Source organism: Culex pipiens, chromosome 1 (genome assembly GCF_016801865.2).
Source record: "Culex pipiens pallens isolate TS chromosome 1, TS_CPP_V2, whole genome shotgun sequence".
NCBI lineage: Eukaryota > Metazoa > Arthropoda > Insecta > Diptera > Culicidae > Culex > Culex pipiens.
Genome location: NC_068937.1, coordinates 129,048,147 through 129,068,508, shown reverse-complemented (window position 1 = coordinate 129,068,508; position 20,362 = coordinate 129,048,147). Strand labels below are relative to the sequence as shown.

At 43.2% G+C, this 20,362-nt stretch overlaps 1 protein-coding gene and 1 long non-coding RNA gene across 3 annotated transcripts in view; one reads left to right on the top strand and one right to left on the bottom strand.

The window, feature by feature from the left end:
- LOC120425361 (lethal(2) giant larvae protein) overlaps window positions 1–20,362 on the top strand; it is a 47,387-nt gene extending 27,025 nt beyond the window's left edge. For both annotated transcript variants that reach the window (XM_039589866.2, XM_039589867.2), the window contains exons 4-9: window positions 10,685–12,976; window positions 13,047–13,192; window positions 16,918–17,205; window positions 17,267–17,745; window positions 17,817–17,925; window positions 17,993–20,362. In XM_039589866.2, coding sequence (XP_039445800.1) covers window positions 10,685–12,976; window positions 13,047–13,192; window positions 16,918–17,205; window positions 17,267–17,745; window positions 17,817–17,925; window positions 17,993–18,197 — 3,519 coding nt within the window. In that variant the 3' untranslated portion in view covers window positions 18,198–20,362. The remainder of the gene's footprint in view (window positions 1–10,684; window positions 12,977–13,046; window positions 13,193–16,917; window positions 17,206–17,266; window positions 17,746–17,816; window positions 17,926–17,992) is intronic.
- Window positions 3,164–8,936, bottom strand: LOC120425362 (uncharacterized). Its single transcript, XR_005606509.2, has 2 exons — window positions 6,241–8,936; window positions 3,164–6,180 (listed from the first exon to the last, which is right to left on the bottom strand). It is a non-coding gene; the product is annotated as an uncharacterized LOC120425362 (long non-coding RNA).

Sequence of the window (20,362 nt, the reverse complement as noted above, 5' to 3'; positions counted from 1 at the left end):
TCAAGAACACACTTCACATAGACGCCATTGTTTAGTTATTTTTTTAACAGTCGCTTCCCGATTTCAGCAAAATAGACTACAAAGTTGTTTTAACTATTTTAATGTTTTTAACAGCATTGAAATCCATCTTGACCAAACTAGAAAGAAACTTTAACCTAAAAGTGATCTTAACAAGGGCGTCTATGTGAAATGTTTTTGATTTTTCTCTGGTATCCCTAAATTGCCCGCAAAAATGTCGAGCAAACGAAGGACCAATTATCTTCGGTTGATCAGCCTCCAGTGCCAGCCAAAGGTCTCGTCGCTGTGGCCCTGCGGTTCTAAAAATAGACCATCGGTGAAATAATAATTAATCACAAAAACAGAGACTCGTGGGTGGTGTGGGTTCAGAACCATATGTGGTCAATAACTGTGGTAACTTTTTTACGATAATCCGAGCTGTGCTAATGAGGTGCGTAAATGAGATGAGCGAGGAGGGATCCTGTTAGAATTGGGGTTTGGGGGATTTAATTAGTTTCTCTCGCCACCGCAGTAATAATTAACGCATCCATTTAACGCTTTTTGCCTGATGTGGATGTGGACGCCGCGATCTGTGTTGGATCTGGACCGGTATTTGGGGTGGGAGCTTCAAAAGCAACGCAACAGGTGGTGATTGTGGTCGTGTTTTGTTGCTTTTGATAATTTGTTTGCTTTGTTTGTTATGGCCAAACAAATTCCACTTTGGTTGCCTCGTTGAATTTTATCCAGACATGAACAGGAAAATTTGCGTTCCTTAAAGTACACAGAAAAAAAAATATGGTAATATTACATCTGGGAAGGGGTACTTTGTATGTCAGAAAAAAGTTGTAATTTTATCTCTAAAATTGTGTAATTTCACCACTTTTCTGGTGTAATGTCACTATTTCAGTCTGGATGAGGAAAAATTACATCATAAAAGAGGTAATATTCAACCTTCCGAAATTACAGCATCAAAATTTACACAATTTTTTACTTTGTATATTGATCAAAAATTGATCCATTTAAACTTTTTGAACAATTTTATGCTATATAAATTTGTTTTGGCGGATGGCTAGAATTAAAAACTATTTAATTTGCCAATACAGTTACAAGTCAGTATAATTCAGGTTATATCAGGAGTCCAACTCACACAGTAAAAATTATGCAAATGGTAAAGGTCGAATTTTATGGTTTAAATTAACGTCTGAAAGAGTATACCACTCTAAATACCACACATAAAATAAGAAATAAATTTACAAAACAATTGAACCAGCCGCCAAGTGAAAAATTCTATAATGAAGAACAAAAACAAAGTAAATTAACACCAATTTTAGGTAAAACTAAAAATTTTCCAACACAAATGAAAAACTCATTGTGTTTTTTTTTTAATCTTTCTATAGGTTTTTTTTTCTATTTTTTTTTATTTTCTCAAAAACTGAGTAAAATTGTATCAGTGAACTGAAATTGGCATCTTTTTAGCTTAACTCCTATGTTGACGCATATAATAATGAAAAATTACATCCGTTAAATTTGAGAATATCCAGATTTTTTTAATAATTTCAATAAAATAAAAAATCAATAAAAAAAATTTAAGAAATTCACACAAAAACTCTTACAAATATATTTGCATATGAAACATTTGGCAATAATAAAATGGCAAAATCGTTCATTGATTAATTTAAAAATATTGAGAATGAATCATTAAAGAGCAAGGTCTTCGATTTTCTTTAAATTTAGAACTTTTCATACAAATTTGAGAGGCAATCCATCAAAAAACAACAAAAAAAAACGTCAAAGAATTTTCTAAAATAAAAAAAAACGCTTTTAAACCAGCAAAAGTGGAATTTTCTAGCACCGTATTTTTCATATTAGGTTCTAAACAAGTCATTGAAAGGCAACCTTTGAGGTAAGGAAAAGTATGGACGCAACTATCCCGAGATTGAACAACATTTTTTTTTTGCGTAATTTGCGTATTTGACTGACTTTGTCCGTACTTTCTCTTGGACCGAACAGGGCCGTTTTGCATCATTAGTTTTTCAGCCGTACCAATCTACATAAAATGTTGGAAGCGTCCATTCCTTGTCGAATTGTAGGACTTGAAAGAAGGAAAAAATAAAAGAAATACATTTTTGGTTAAAAGTTGTCATAAAAAATTTCAATAATTTTGAAAAATGACATTCATAGATTTTTTTTTTCAGATGAAAAATAAATGCTAACACAAAATACGTTAAATACGACAAGTACTGAAAAAAACCCGATTTAATCCCACCAGGGGTGAGATAGAGCCTTTCTTACTAAAGAATATAACTTCTTTCAATTCATAACATCAACTTGATACAAAAAATCTTATGATGAAAGCAAGGTATTATTAATGATGTGTTTTCCAAAAGAAACTGAAAACGCAATTTTCACCAAAAGAATATTTTTAATCGTACAAATTCTTAATCAAACAAGCGTTACAGCTTTCAAAAGATCGCAAGAAAAGCTTTCAAATAAAGGTAAAAACGAATCATTTAGTTCAATTATCGATTTGCTATGATTTTTTGAACATTGGCCAATCTGGAAACCGTTCCGAATATGTGGGATGACTGTAGCTATTTTTACAACCGCACCACTACACACTCAATCGCGATACCTTAGGTAGAAAGTCATTGGCGTCGCGAGCATTGAAAACTTTGAAAACGATATAAAGCATAGAAGCTTAGAAAGCTCCTATTGGAATCCAATGAACTCTGTTAAATAATATTACGAAATCACGACCAAATGAAGCCTACTTAAAGGCGATTTTAGGAGCACACGGGAAACACATTGTTTGTTGCCGTATGAATGTCCTATGTCACAAAAGTTTTTGCATAAACATTGGACAGTTATGCAAAAACGGACAGGGCAAAAGAAACCGAAAAGCTACGATATCTCACATATTGTTGGAAACATCGGTAGACAAGCTACTACAAAATAAGTATAAGTCGAGCCACAAAATATATGCGCCAGCATTCTTGCGCCAGTATTCGAAGCTCAACTTGACAACTTGTCGACTTGGCGACGAAGCGTCGAAAATCGATGCAGTGTGATTTTTCCGATTAAAATTCATGCTGAATCGACATATTTACGGAGATGAAAATGACGTCCTGCCATAAAGTAAAACCTATACCTTTCTTTAGTAAGAGCAACCTTACCAGCGTGAGTATTAGGCAGGTTTTAAGGTTTTGTAACGCGTGATAGTAACTTTGCTCCCACACCGGTCGTTGCCAAATGCGTTGCTAAACTAAAACGTAACGCCTCGGTTGGGAGCGAGTTACCATATTTGGCAACACGCTAGCAACGCAACTAAAACTTTGAACTGTCAAAGTTCAAAACAAACTAGATAGAGTTTGGCTTGATTTTTTTCGGGTTTTGTCGGTGATTGCGGATTGAAGTGTTCCGGCGGAAAAATATTACTTGGTTCGACGGAATATGCAGTTTGAATTGTCCGCGCGTGACTTCGGTGGCCCCAGCTCCTGGAACCAACAGGATGAGGTGGAATAAGCAGCTATTTTGAACCGGCCACAGCGGATTCAACTTCTCACCTGGCAGGGCACTTCCGTGTTTTCAAATCACGCAGCGAGTTGAACACAATAACGGCCACGCAGCGCAGAATGAAGGACCGCAGAGGTGGGGTACGTACGCCGACGAAAACATCTGGAGGTACGGCGGTCGGGACCGGTACTGGCCGCAACGTTAGAGTTTGCTCCGACCGGAGCAGATTTGTGACGAATGCCATCTTGGACGTGAAACGCGAGTTTGCTTCCAGATTCCAGATCGTTCCAGATTTCTATGACCCAGAAATGTTTTTGGCTGCCAAAATTCGGAATCTTGACCGATTTTGGATGTCTTGGCCGCAAATGAAAGGTTAGAACGTCTACTTTGCGGTTTTTGGGCACTGTGGCCACCGGGAACCTGCTACAACCGAAAAAGTCCTTTTTGTGGCCCCGACTTTGAGGACCTGTATCTCCGGAACGATAACACATAGCGGGTTGCTTCCAGTTGCATTTGACGGGTAATAACCTCAACTTTAAGCTCCCGTAGAGATGATTGGTCAAAAGTGGACACCGGTTCCGTTAACCCGGAACATCCGAAAAACATGATTTTTACAGCTTTTGTTATAAAATCAACACATTAGTAATTTTTTTCAACCGGATTTTTTGTAAATTATTACATACGTACACAACATACTACCCCTGACTGTTTGGGATCGTTCCGGCCAACTGTGGCCAATCTGGAACCGGTTCCAGGGTACCACCAAAACGGTTCCAATAATGGTATCGCTAGAAACCCGTCATGTTGCATATCAAACTTCATGAAATTGAAAATTATGACCATCTAAGGTCATGCCGATATCCTCTGACCCAACCTGGTTACACCGGAAGCGGTTACCAGTGGCCAGTGGGGGACACTTCCGGAGTATGCAAAGAACCCTACCATGCGACGTATCAAACTTCATGCAATTGAAAATTATGACCATCTAATGTCATGCTGCTATCCTCTGACCCAACCTGTTCACGCCGGAACCGGTTACCGGTGGCCACGGGGGGACACTTCCGGAGTATGCAGGGAAGCATATCATGCGACATATCAAACTTCATGAAATTGAAAATTACGACCATCTGAGGTCATGCCGATATCCTATGACCCAACCTGGTCACGCCGGAATCGGTTACCGGTGGCCACTGGGGGACACTTCCTGAGTATGCTGGGAAGCAAATCATGCGACATATCAAACTTCATGAAATAGCAAATAATGACCATCTAAGGTCATGCCGCTATCCTGTGACCCAGCCTGGTTACGCTGGAACCAGTTGCCGCTGGCCACTGGGGGACAATTCCGGAGTATGCAAGGAAGCATATCATGTGACATATCAAACTTCATGAAATTGCAAATTATGACCACCAAAGGTCTTGCCCACGTCCAAGCTTCCCTGCACCGTGCGGTACACGCGGTTCACTTGTACCTCGGTTTTGCTTTGCGCCTGCTTTGTTCGGTTTACACCCGTACCCGACTCTCTCGAGCCGAGGGTATTTTGGTTCAACGTACCAGCGCACCACGACAATCTCGGCTCGTCGCCTCGGTTGTGTGTCTGGCACTCACCCGAGGCATGAACCCAACGTATGAACCAAGGTGCTTCACTCGGCACGTGCCGAGGTACGTGCCAAGGGGAAAACCACTCTGATCAAAGAGCCCTGGGCACTCCTGGGCAACATCGGGCACGTCATCGGGCACCCTAGGGCACACTCTCGGGCACCTTTGACTAAAATTTTGACATTTACATAAACAAACAGAAACAAACATGACAATCAGATTTCAAAAATCGATTGAATGAATTGGTTTAGTTTTTCGGAATGTTTTCCGATTCAAGGAATTGTTTAAAGCTCAGGTGATCAATCAGAGTTTAATAAAAAGGTAGCATTTAGAGACCAATGTTTTCTCATTTGGGTTGGCGTATTTCAGTTTGGCCCTTCCAGCAGTGAACATACACAGCGCGACAAATTAACAAACCCGACCAGATCGTCCTGCCGGAAGGTTTCACTTGCATGACCGACGATCAGTCAAGACCACGGTCGTGCTGGGATAAAGTACTACGACACTGTAGTGAAATCGATAGCCAGTAAAGAAGGACCTCGACGAAATACTGGAAGTTGTGCCGAATAAAAAAAAAATGATACAATTCAACACCCGGGAAAACCGTTTGACGGGAATACCAAAAAGACAAACAAAGAGTTTATGATTTTAATATCCCAGCACTGAGATGCGACGAAGTTCTGCAAATTTGTTGATCATGTGTTCTTTATTATATTTAAAAAATGTCGTTATAAATAAATATAGTTTTGTGTGAATAAAAATAAAACTAGCTTGTTGAATATGTTTTGAATGTACAAATTGCACTGCACCAGGCAAACGGCTTCTTGTCCTTGTACCGCAACCTGCGTTGAGGCCGGGACCATCTTGAACTGAGCAGTGGCGACGAATAACGCTCGCAGCTCCTGACAGGAAGTGTTAAACTTTCCGACGCAAACATCTTGGTGTGGTCAGGTAGTGTTGAAATTTAATCCGGATACAACGTGAGCCATCATGCCAATGTGCTGATCGCCAACCAGTTTTGGCCCTTCGGAAAATCTGTTGCTCCGGCACCAACACGTCGTTGACATGCCCTAAAATTAAGCAAAAGTTATTTAAATAATTTAATTCACTAAAATTCAAGCTTTGATTACATTCCTGTTGTCTTTACAATCGATCTCACCAGCGCTTCATTGGGATCGGCACCACAGACACGCTTCAACGCGAGATTTCCTCATGTGGGAATGCTTGCGACAATCTCAGGATCGCGGGGAATAAGATATCTCAACTGAAAGCGCTTTCGGTGGTCCTTCCTTCGCTTAGAATTGTGGCGCTTGCAGGAGGTATGATTCCTCGAGCAGCTGTTTGTTCTCCGAGAAAAATTCACAACACAAACCGAGAGCAGTCCAAAAAAGTGTAAACAAAGTAACAGGGTTGCTAAGCATCGTACACAAATTATTTATTTTGAGAAGCTTCAGGACACATTTGGGCAACATTCGGGCACCTTCGGGCACGTTTGGGTAACTTTAGGGCACAGCCTACTCGAGGGCAATGAGCAGAGTGGTTTTCCCCTTGGTACGTGCCGTGGTACGCGCTGGCGGTACAAACCGGTTTTAATACCACGGTTCATGAGATTGTCGTGGTGCGCTGGTACGATGAACCGAAATACCAACACACAATGGGATCAGGCTCGTACCGAAGCTAGAAAACCAAACCCGCGGTGTGCGTTGGCACTGGCGCATGGGAAGCTTGCCCACGTCTTTTAATCCAACCTGGCCACTGGGAGACAATAGCTGATGGCGATGTCCTCCGTCCCATCCTGATTAATTTGGAACCGAAAATGGGTTGGGTATGGAGGAAATTTGTGGAATATGCAAAGAACCAAGTTTAAAGTTTCTTCTCGAACCTAAGATTTAAAAGGTTTCAATGGGAAGAGCTCCAAATCCTTCTTATTTTCCAAGGAACCTTCCATCCCAGGGTTCGGACTGACGACCTTTGGATTGGAAGTCCAACCGCCGCCAGGGACTCCACCGGAGGAGGCTTGGTTTGGAGTGTTGTTTGTACTTATAGCAGGGAGAAAACTCCTACATCTGGAATGATCAAATAACCGTACAACAACTGAGGCTGGAACCGACGTTCTACTTCCCCATCCGATAGAAGGTGTGATGACACATTACTCGTCTTAAGAAATGTGAACGGGGTCGGGGACTGGGAGCGAACCCAGGCCGGCTGGGTGAGAGCAATCACACTAGCAGCTACACAACCGAGCCCGATTACCATTCCGGAACCATTTCATTGATGGCGGTTTGAATTTTCTGTAGTAGATAAATTTAGTTGAACCTTCCAAAATTACCTAACTTACAGACCCTCCGGAAGTGTCCCCCAGTGGCAAGATATCGTCATGACCTTAGATGGTCATAATTTTCAATTTCATGAAGTTTGATATGCAACATGATGGGTTTCTAGCGATACCATTATTGGAACCGTTTTGGTGGTACCCTGGAACCGGTTCCGGATTGGCCACAGTTGGCCGGAACGATCCCAAACAGTCAGGGGTAGTATGTAGTGTACGTATGTAATAATTTACAAAAAATCCGGTTGAAAAAATGTACTAATGTGTTGATTTTATAACAAAATCTGTAAAAATCATGTTTTTCGGATGTTCCGGGTTAACGGAACCGGTGTCCACTTTTGACAAATCATCTCTACGGGAGCATAAAGTTGAGGTTATAACCCGTCAAATGCAACTGGAAGCAACCCGCTATGTGTTATCGTTCCGGAGATACAGGTCCTCAAAGTCGGGGCCTCAAAAAGGACTTTTTTCGGTTGTAGCAGGTTCCCGGTGGCCACAGTGCCCAAAACCGGTTCTGCCAGTCGGAATCGCAAAGTAGACATTCTAACATTTTATTTTCGTGATCAAATATATGGGAAAACTTTTATTAAAATCACCAAACAAAATAATTCAGTAACCACCGGTAAGGTTGCCGGGTAGTAAATTGACAACCTAATTTGGCAACGACCGGTGTGCGAGTGGGTGACTAAACTAAAATAGAAGCGTTACCGGTTAACAAAATAGCAACAATTTCCGCAACGCACCGGTAATGATGCTCTAAGAAAGGCTAAAAACATCCTTTGAATGGAATTTTGAGTCAAATTTTCATATATTTAGTCAATTCACCGTCACCGATCCGATACACCGAAAAAAATTTAATTGTAAGAGACGAGATTTAAAATAGTAGTTTATACATCAAGTTGCAAAACGAAGGTTTTTTCAGCACGAGTCGTACATTTACCAAACGAGGTTTACCGAGTTGGGTAAATACGACAAGTGCTGAAAAAATCAAGTTTTGCAACGAGTTGCTTACAACTTTTTTTTTGCAATTCCGAATCACGCTTTTTGAATGGGATTTTATGTCAAACATCCATGTGTTCAAAACAAGTGCTGAAAAGTTCAACTTTTCAACATCCATTTCAGTACTGAAAAGTAGAGCTTTTCAGCATCTGTTTTGAAAGGTGTTTCTATTCGGTTCTGTTATGTTTAGTAGTTAAAAATAGGCTGTTTCGTCATGCGAGAATGCCAGGAAAAGTAAGTAGTTTCACGACGGAATTGCAAAATAGTAGTTTATGCAACAAGTTGCAAAAAGAGGATTTTTTCAGCACGAGTCGTACATTTATCCAACGAGGTTCACCGAGTTGGATAAATACGAAGAGTGCTGAAAAAATCAAGTTTTGCAACGAGTTCCATACAACATTTTTTTGCAATTCCAAAAAACACACACTGAGTGAAATTTTAAGTCAAATTTTCATGTATTTTGTCAATAAATCTTTAAATCAAAAAAAAATGTTGAAAAGTGTTACTTTTCGAAACAAGTGCTGAAAAGTTCAACTTTTCAGCAACCATTTCAGTTGCTGCAAAAAGTGTTTTTTGCAATTCCGTCGTGAAACTACTTACTTTTCCTGTCATTCTTGAACGACGAAATAGCCTACTTTTCTGTACCAAAAACAACAGAATCGAATAGCAACACTTTTCAAAATAAATGCTGAAAAGTTCTACTTTTCAGCACTCAAATGGGTAACACTTTTCAACATTTTTTTGATTGATTGATTTGATTGACAAAATACATGAAAATTTGACATAAAATTTCACTCAGTGTGTGTTTTTCGGAATTGCAAAAAATGTTGTATGGAACTCGTTGCAAAACTTGATTTTTTCAGCACTCTTCGTATTTATCCAACTCGGTGAACCTCGTTGGATAAATGTACGACTCGTGCTGAAATAATCATCCTTTTGCAATTATTTCAGTCCTTCTTATTTTTTGAACTGACGATATCTCGGCAATTGTTGGTCCAATTTCAAACGTTAGGGCCAGTATGCTCCTGAAAAGGAAGGGGGACAAAAAATAGCTTTACGAACGGCAGAACAAAAGAGAGGGTGCGACTTCTTGGGACTTTTCTTCACCCTCGCTGGGCTTGCTTGCGCTACCACGGCTGTCAATTTGAAATTTTTCTTGAACCAAGTGTGTGACTCTGCCCAACTCTATAAACCTTTGTGAAATTTGGTGACAAGAAAATTGCTCAACCGCCCTCTTGTCACTAGCCAGGCCTACTGCGTAAAGTTTGCCGCAAAGATGATTCATTGAACATGCATGTTTCACATAAGAAAAAAAATTATGGTAATATTCATCAAGAATGGTGACAGATTTTGTGTAAAAAAAAGATTAATTTTTCCCCAGAAAATTTTCAAAAGTTTTAGATGAGTGTTCATCAGGTTCACATTTTTACACATTTTTAAGTAATATTACTCAAAAAAGAGGTAATATTCAACCTACCAAATTTTCAACATTCCAAAATTAAACTTTTTTTCTGTGTTGTTATTGCATCAATTTGTTTTCGATTCTTTTTTTTCAAATTCGGTTGGGTTACAATTTTTTTTTGCAGCGGCCTTATTAAAATAAAAAAAATGATGTTAATCAAACTAACACTCCTGAACGGTAACAATTCTCACGCCGTCAAAGTGAGAGATTCTAGAGATTGAGTGAGCACTTTTTTAACTGTTCACGACACGATGTATGCTGCTGCTCAGCAATTTCTTGCCAAACAACAATCGGAATGACTCACGTGAATTTGTAATGAGTATTTTTTTATTGGAGATGCTTACACCTAAAACTGACCTGTGAATTTCTATATTCCGCCAATTTCCCCCACTGACGACCACCATCGACAACGATGAGTCAACAACATTGCGGGAACAATGAGGAATGGTTGTTTTTCAAATCAGAATTACTTGATTTTTTTTTGTAATTCTTAGTTCGTTTAGTGAGTAATCATTATGTGTACGGTTTTCGCGACAATTTATCGGTACGACACACCTGTTACGTCACCGTCGCACCCAGAAGTGTACACATAAAAAGCACTTGACTTAATTGCTTGCTCGCACTAATTGTCTAATTGTCACACCTTGCGCAAACTTCCCCCCGCCGCGGGACAACTTAATCCGACCGACACACCTCCCAAATAGGGCGATTACCTGCCGGCCGGCTTGACTAATGAAGTTTTTTTTTCTCTCTCTCTCTCTCTCTCTCTCTCTCTCATCAACAGACGGCCCAGCATGGCTTCCCGCACAAACCGTCGGCGCTGGCGTACGACCCGACGAGCCGGCTGATGGCCATCGGAACCAACAGTGGCATCATCAAGGTGTTTGGCCGGCCGGGGGTGGAGTTTTACGGCCAGCATCCGGCCAGTACGAACGCGGCGGATTTGATCGTCCAGCTGCTGGAGTGGATTCCCGGCAGCGGTCGGCTGCTGTCGTTGACGGCGTCGAACCAGCTGATTCTGTGGGAACCGGCGGGGACGATGCTGGTTCCGATCAAGACGCTTCCGTTCGACGGGAAGTTGAAGAAGATTTCGTCGCTGTGCTGTTCGTACATGAAGGACACGGTGTGGATCGGGACGGAGGGCGGCAACGTGTACCAGTTTGACATCCGGAGCTTTTCGGTGCGGGAACCGGTGATTTATCACGACGTCGTGCTCGAGCAGCTGCCCCAGTCGTACAAGCTGAACCCGGGCGCGATCGAGTCGGTGAAGCAGCTGCCGCACAACCACAACCAGCTGTTGATCGCGTACAACCGGGGGTTGGCGGTGCTGTGGGACTTGGAGGCATCGAACGTGAAGCGATCGTTCATTTCGCCGGGCCACGGACAGAGCGTTGGGCTGTTTATTTCACCCTGTGGGACGCAGTTTACGTGGTACCACGCGGACGGTTCGTTTGCCACGTGGGACCTGGACAGTACGATCCCGCCGGAGAACCAGAAGTACGTGCCGTACGGGCCCGATCCGTGCAAGGCGATCGATCGGTTGATCCGCGGCAAGCGTGGCCTGTGCGAGTTGGTGGTCTTTGCCGGAGGAATGCCACGGTCGGCGTACGGTGAACGTCAGTGCGTTTCGGTGCACTGCCGGGACGGGACCAAGGTCGCGTTCGATTTCACCTCTAAGGTGATTGACTTTTTTGTGACGTTCAACGAGGAACGCGAGGATCAGGCAGAGGTGCTGGTCGTGCTGCTCGAGGAGGAGCTGGTCGCGTACGACTTGACGGACGAAACGTTGCCCCAGATCAACGCTCCGTATCTGCACTCGTTGCACGCCTCGGCCGTGACCTGCAACCATCTGGTGTCGCAGGTTTCGGCGGAAGTTTACGCCAAGATTGCCCGCGCAGGTGAAGCGCAACTCGCCGAGTACAGCTCGAAGGCGTGGCCCATTAACGGGGGGTCGGTTAAGGAGGAATCGGCCGATGAGCATGGTGAAGAGGAGTACGATCTGATGATCACCGGGCATGAAGACGGGTCGGTCAAGTTTTGGAACTGCTCGGAGGTGTGTCTAACTCCGCTGCTGCACGTCAAGACTTCCCCGCTGTTTTTGAACGCCGACGCCGATTTTGAGGATCACGCGTTGAATACCTCGACGGAACAGCTGGAGGATGGGGAGCCACCGTTCCGTAAGGCAGGTCAGTTTGACCCGTACTCGGACGATCCGCGTCTCGCGGTAAAAAAGGTACAACTCTGTCCTAAGACTGGCACGCTGATAATCGCTGGAACCGCCGGTAATGTAGTGGTGGCCAACTTTGAGCCCGCTCCGGAGGAAGCAGGCCCGCTGAAGCTGACCACCATGAATCTGGTGAGCGATCGCGACGGCTTTGTCTGGAAGGGACACGATCAGCTGAAGGTCAAACGACAGCTGCTGGAGGAGAACACCCCGTTTTTGGAAGGCGTCAACTTCTTCAGTGTGCTGCAGGTGCTGCCACCGGCAGCCGTGACCTGCATCGCCGTCCAGAGCCAGTGGAGCTTGGTGGCCGCGGGAACCGCCCACGGTCTCGTCCTGTTCGATTACCACACCCAGAGTCCGGTGCTGAACAAGTGCACCCTCAATCCGAACGATTTGACCGGAGCCGGAGAGACGCTGTCGCGGCGCAAGTCGTTCAAGAAGACGCTCCGCGAATCGTTCCGACGGCTGCGTAAGGGAAGATCTACGCGGAACGCCGGCGGTCAAGCGGCGACCACTCCGGCCGAGACGCGCCCCGTCGAGCGGCAGATCGAGGCACGCGCCGTGGACGACGGCATGGGTTCGATGGTGCGCTGTTTGACCTTCGCCCAGACGTACCTCACCAGCCAGCAGCACACCATTCCGACGCTGTGGTCCGGCACGAACTCGAGCTGCGTTTCGGTGTTTGTGCTGCACGTTCCACCGAGGCAGCAGCAAGCTCCGGCGGTGCAGCCCGGCGAGGCCAACGTTGACGCAGGGGACGTCCCGCCGCCGAAGCCCGTCACCGGACAGCTGGCGAAGGAGATTCAGCTGAAGCACCGCGCGCCGGTCATCGCGATCGCCATTTATGATCAGGTATGCGACACACACTCCCTCTTGGCATTTTTTGAAGACTTGAGCTAATTTCATAACGATTATTTTTAAGCATGGCGTCCCGCTGGAGTTCCAACCCACGCCCGGTCCGGGCCCGCACAAGGTCCTCATCGCGAGCGAGGAGCAGTTCAAGGTGTTTTCGCTGCCCCAGCTGAAGCCCGTCAACAAGTACAAGCTGACGGCGCACGAAGGCGCCAGGTGAGACCCCCCCCTAAGGGCATCTCCACCGCAGAGTTCTAATTGCGTGGCAAACCTATCGGTTGGATCCCCAGTTTTAGCTTTGCTCCGTACCTAATACACGTTTTCGCACCGCTGGGAGCTAATTTGGCTACCGAATCAAGCCCACCGCGGGGATCTAATTTATTCATTTTCAAATTCTAGCCGTTTTGTTGATCAAAATCAATGAAACTATGTTCTGGTATGATAGAACATGCTTCCAATTGCATTATATGTCCTAATTGTTTGCTTACATCAATAAAATATCATTTTCAAATTTTTAAAAGAGTTCATCCGATTTGCTCCCAACATGTTTGCACCCCAACTTTCGCACCGCGGGTAGCAAAGCTAAAGCTAAATTAGCCTTCGAGTTCATTCAACGAAGAAAAAGTTCATCGGGGATCCGTCGAGTAGCCAAGATAGGTGCTCGAGAAGTCCCCGAGCTGCCGGTGGCTAATTTTTTCAGCGATTTTTTGAATTATTTGTATTTGGTTTGGTTGAAGATACATTTATTTTGAATATCAAATTTGAATGAATATTAAAGAAGTCAGTAATTTAGTTCAAAACGATTTTATTAAATTGAAAAATTGAGGAATTTATTTTTTTGTATTTTTTAAATAAAAAATAATCAACCACATATATTAATATAAGCAAATCATCACCGAAAATTTAAACATGAATGTTCAAAATTTAAAAATAGCTCAACTGAGTTTAACATTTTTAAGTTATGTATGAAATTCAAATATATATCAAGCGAAAAAATGTAATTGGACCAATGTGTGATTGTAAACAGAGGGTGTATTATGAAGTAAGATAAAATTACGAATACGTTTATTTTTATTATTTTTATTTTTTTTTTTTTCATTTCATTTAAACATATTTTGAATGGTTGTACCGTAAAGGCTGATACGCAGATCCGAAGGAACGCAAAACTCCATATAAAAAAAACCCAAGAAACGGTCAGGGATAGGGTCAAGAAAAGATATTTCTTAAGCGGTACGCAGCATAAACGAAAAGTGGCGTTTGACGTTTCTTCGCGCGGTGCTTGTTTGCAATATGTTCTGATGAAAAAATCGAAGAATTGTAATTTTCCTTTTTAATAATCTTGTATTTGATATAATGATATTGAAAATCCCCGCCAAATCTCAAAATGCAGAATTTTTAAATTGAAAGCACAGATATAGTTTTTTTGGTCGAAATAGAGTAAAAAAAGAAGTTATCTTTATAGCTGTCGGCCACTATTGCTAGTACCAATCAGCAACCACTGAAATGTGAGTCCAGTGCGCTGTCCAATTGATCCACACGGACGGGATCGAAATTAAGTAAAATTTACAAATTTACGAAAAACCCGAAATTCTAACATTCAAAAACACAATTTTTATCTAAAATTTAAAAAAATGAATTCAAAATCAGAAATTTGAAAATTTAAGAAATTGAGAATTTAAGAATTTGGGAATTCAAAAATTTAAGGATTTAAGAATTTAAGAATTTAAGAATTTAAGAATTTAAAAATTTAAGAATTTAAGAATTTAAGAATTGAGGAATTTAAGAATTTAATAATTTAAGAATTTAAGAATTTAAGAATTTAAGAATTTAAGATCAGAATTGGGTAATAAAACCCTATGTAATTTTTTATGTACAACGGTAAAAACACGGTTAAAAACCATTTCTTATCACTTTTTTTCATTTTAATGCAAACTTTTTTTTTACAAGACAATTTTTTTTTCGATAGTAGGAGACGAGCTGTCAAGTAGGAGTTTTTCTGTCAAGAAGGACCGCGAGGTTAATTTTTCAAAATTAATTTAAAAATCCATTTTAAATTCTTTGTGGTCGTACTCAGAAAAATAAGCATTATCACTGTAAACAATAATATCAGCAATCTAAGCTTCATTTTAGGACCCAATTGTGCTCGGATTGCTTGTTTTCAATTCCGTATTGGCTTATTTAAAATGTTTCGCTTGAATTTTGCTTTTTACTTAATACAAATGACTTGTCCCTTGCATGTCCGGCAGTTGATCGACAATGCGTTGACCAAAATCAATTAAACACAGCCCTAATCTAACCTAAAAAACAAAACTGCATCACCCCAGATTACCAAAAGTCATTTTTCATGCGTAAACTTGCAGCACGGGAGGGAAAATATCTCCAAACTCGAAGAATTGAAATCGAGAAATCAATCATCACTCCTAATGTAAACATTTACTGACGTGAGCAGGATAAACTCTTTAAGCATAAGCATAAGCAGTTGCTACTCCGTTATTGACCAGGACCTCCAGAAGTTACATTCACGAGCCGTGGAAGATAAGTGGGAGCTATCTTTCCTCGCTTCGCAACTTCTCAAAGGCCCCTATCATGCTGATCAATACCGGCGCCGGCCACGACCAGTGGTAGAGTCACGGGGAAGTGGATGGGAATGTTAGTCCGATACTTGAGTGATAGAGACCGCCCAATCGACTGCTTCTCCGACAAAGTATCACATGAGTTTTGAGGGGGTTAGTAGATGGGTATGAGGTCAGGATTCACGAGTGGCAGTGATGTGACCATGAGCATTTTGTTTATCGGTTGAAATTTTAAATCTTAGGCAGCCGGCTGCGGAAAGATAAATAATTGATTATTTAAAAATTTTGTTTTAATCGAACGCTTGCCAACCGAGCGGTAGTGCTATGGGCTGGACTTATCAGTATATTTTTACTGTTGGTACAACTAAGATAACGCGAGCAAATGTCAAAAATAGTAGATGAGTTTATACTAAAGATGCCAGTTGGAATAAATTATTACGATCAACGAATATAAACGAAAAGAAAACAGGACACCACGTAACCGATTGTAATGAAATTAAAACAATAACTTAAACGAACTTAACCGGCGGCGTGCCTTCCTATCAACGATGATAAAAGAAGGACTTATAAATTTAAAATATAAAAAGACTCCAAAAAACACGTTGCATAGTAACCGCGAAGTCCCGCTACTCACAATCGAATCCGAAAGATAGCTATCCAGAATTTTAAATATAGTATTAATTCGACCGCGATCCTCCAGAAATTCTTCGTCGGCGTGCCTTCCGATCAACGGTGATGTAAGAAGGGCTTTATTCATTAAAATGATTTTATATCATACGCCTTCAAACATATTCGTCGGCGTGCCTTCCGATCATCGATGATATAGAAAGGACTTAATCCAGCAATACGACTTGCTTGTCTCGAAAAAAAAAAGAATTCGGATCGTTTCTATCGAAAACTATGTAAAGAGAACAAAAAAAACTCATTGGCCAACGAACGCGCGAACTAAAAATAAAGAAGAAAAAGAAGAAGAAGAAGACCAATCACCCCATGCACTCGAACAGCGACACAAAAGAGACGGAAAATAACACGAAAAAACAGGACTGCGCGTCCACACAGGCACCGCACAACTGATCAGACGTGAGCAGGATAAACTCTTTGTTTACAAACTCACATTGGGTCAATTACATTGTTTTGCTTGAAAAAACCATCCGTAAGACGATTTGCTCCCGGTAGATCCCGGAGCTAACCTGAGTTTTGTTTAGATTCGGATGAACACGGATGAACTCGAACCTAAATTAGCTCTCGCACAAGTACCGCGGTAGGCTTGACGCGGGTGCCAAATTAGGTTTGCACCGCAATTAGGTCCCTGCGGTGGAGATGCCCTAAAAAAGAATCCAATTTTGCTAACCAACTCTCTCCGTTCAGGGTCCGTCGCATCGCGTTCGCCACCTTTTCGTGCACCGTTCCGGCGCACGCCCTACAGCAGCACAGTCCTTCGAAGGCCACCGCTTCGGCGTCGCCCTCGGCGGAAGCGCTCAACACGAGTACGGCCGAATCTGGCGTTGGCACTGGCGCAACGTCGGACGCAACCACCCTAACGCACTCCGAAATTAGCCTGCTCTGTCTGACGAACCTCGGAGATTGTCTGGTGCTGTCGATTCCGGAGCTGAAGCGCCAGCTGAATGCGGCCGCCGTGCGGCGGGAAGATATCAAGTGAGTTGAGTCTGAACCTTGCGCTGAAGGTGTTCTAACTCTAACCAACGATTCTTTTCAGTGGAATTTCCTCGCTCTGCTTCACGAACCACGGCGAGGCGCTGTACATGATGTCCTCGTCGGAGGTGCAACGGGTGACGCTGTCCACCACCAAGATCGTCTCGCCGACCGGGTTCATCGAGGTCGAGGATTGGTCCCACATTGAGGAGGCGGACGATGACGAAGGGGGAGCGCCTGCTGCAGCAGCTGTCGTCGAGGCAGCTGAAGAAGCGGTTGAGACCGGTGCCACCGAGAAGGCCATCGACGTGCGGACGCCGCTCGCGATCGCCGTCACGGCCATCAACGGAACGACCAACGGGGACGGACACTTGACCAACGGGGTGAACGGAACCGGCGGAAGTGGGGACGAGGGCGCGTCACCGAACAAGGCCAACGAAACGATCACCAGCTCGATCGGGGACATTACGATCGACTCGGTGCGGGACCACCTGAACTCGACCACGACGACGCTCTGCTCGACGACCACGGAGGAGATTGTGGGTGAGTTGGGTTGAAGGTTCCACCCCGAATAAAGGGTTGAAATTTAAATTTGTAACTATGTTTTTTTGCAGGTCGCCTCTCGGTGCTGAGCACCCACTCCAACAACGTGTCCTCGTCGGCCAAGACGTCCGAAATTACCGCCCTCAACTCGTCCAACATCAAAGACCTGAAGCTGGTCGGGTAAGTGTGACTCTACGCTTCCTCCCTGTTTTGCGATCAAATCCTTAACAAATCCGTCCTTTTGCAGCGACTCGACGGAGACGGCCGCCAACTCGGTCATCATCAAGTCGGTCATCACGACGGTCAAGCACGGCATCGGGCACGTCAACGGGGAGTCTGCGGCGGCGACGACGACGACGACGACAACGGAAAGCAGCAAGACCATTACAGGTGGGGCGTCGTCACCGCCGCCGGTGGCGGTTCCACTGCTCCGGAAGGAGAGCCAGTTTTAAGGAAGGTTTGACGGACGACGATCGAGAGCAGAGTTAAGTTTGAGCTAGTTTATTAACGATAACGACGTATTTTTTTTTACTGCGATGGACGCTTTTCTAGTGTGGAAAAGAGTCGAGTATTTTTTTCTTTTCTATTTTAAATTAGTGTTTTAGTTAAGTTAGTGGGAGGGATGTGTTTATTGGACGAGAATTAAAAATTCAAATGTGCGAAATTCGTTGTTGAGTCTTTTTACTACGGACAGATGGACGCATTTATCGACGAACGTTGTGATAATCTTATGCCGCAGACAGAGAAATGCGGAATCACACACTTAATATATTACTTGTAACACAAACCAGCAAATGCCTTTCAAACCTTGATGTAATTAACAAATAAGCAGGTTAATATATTGCGCCTTGCAGCAATTCCTAGAGTTTTGTGTCAATCGTGCTAGGCCTAGATTTTTTCATCACACTGCTTTGCAGGACTGAGAACTGTCAACTTTGCGCACTTTGCACCTCAGTAGAGTGCTGCGGGAAAATTTTCATCACAGTTGGCAAACTGATTTTCCATCACACCATCAAACAAAACAAGTGTAATGCATCGACTTCTGACCACAATCTAGTCACCAAGCTATGGTAGCCGAGGCAGTTAAGTCATTGAGATGGTCTGTTAAAGGTTACTGGCACGATTCTCCTAGTTGACACTTTTGGGTTTTTTTACGGGTTATTTTTTCTAATGAGCTCGAGGGCATAATTATATCGGCCATCTTGTAACCGTTGATCACAGTTCTTGAACGAACCTCTACGTTTAAACATAATTCCTCAACATACAACACTACACCCTACACTAGCAGCGAAGGGGTTTGCGTACCGCATCAAAAATGGGTGGGATTGGAAAATGGTGGAGTTTCCCTCCGGAAAAGATTAGGAAGGAGAAGTGAAATTTTATCGCCGATTCCAAAGATCGGGGTTTTTTGCCATTCAGGCGTCTGTGTGGTTAGTCGAGTGTCCCAGTGTCAGTCCCGTTTTCGTACTGGTCACGCTCTGCATTCCGGAAGAGGAAGTGCCTCGGCGGAAGTCAATAATCCGCAGGACCTCGGCAACCCACGGTTTTTGGTCGGTCCAGGCCTGTGAGTGCGCAGGGGCCATTGACTGCATCGAAACGTCCACCATCCATCTCCACCTCTGGCGGACCATCTTCATCTCTGGCGGACCATCTTCACCTCCAGCGCGGAACGCGCCATTATCGTCAAGGAGGTTCCCCTCTCGGTTCAACCGCATCAGCCAGGTGCTGGGTTGGCTGATACCGTCACTGAGGGGAGACGCCTAGCCGCGCGGAAGTCTAGCAACGCCCGCTCGACATCCGGCAGCGAAATCCTGTCCGAAGCAGCAACAACAGCCATCATTTGACTCCAAAGATCCACCGTAAGCCAAGATGCCGGCGCAACACCACTGCATCCCGGCACCGAAGACCACGATTCCACAGTCGGAACAAGTCGTAGACCCTTTAATCACTTAGATGATCCGAAACACATTCTCTGGGCTGGACGAGCTTTCTGAACTTCCAAAAATAAATAAATAAACAGCCTGCTATAGCAACGGATATTTTCGTCATCACTGTGAAGAAAAATCACTGTGATTAAAAAATACTGTGATGAAAATAATTGCGCAAGACTCTAGTAAAGTGCAAAATGCGCAATAAAAGTGACAATTCCCCATTTAAAGTTAAACGACATCGAAGAATTAGAAGAGAAAAATATAACGAAAAACTTTTACAACAACAAAAAAAAAACACGAAAGTATTGAAACTGCTGCTAGTTTATTCTTCTGCTAAAAGAAAAAAAAAACACAAACGACAAGCTTGTCCGATCAATCGTAAAATAAAGTTAAAGTAAATTAAACATAAAACATTTATTTATTAGTTTGTTAAGTGCCGCTTCGCCAGCAAGCAAAAGATTTCGAAATATTTTTTTTTATCACCGTCACCCCCCATTTTTTTGATCCCCGGTTTTTATTTGACCGCAGGTGCGCTCCCAAACTTGCTCGAATTTGAAACCCCTCTTCATCATCATCGAGCCGAGCGCGCGACGAAGGAAAATAAAATCAATTCGTTAGTTGATAGTGTAAAGAGTTGGTATTTATACAAACACTTAATTATATATTTGATTAAAAGAAAAGAAAAA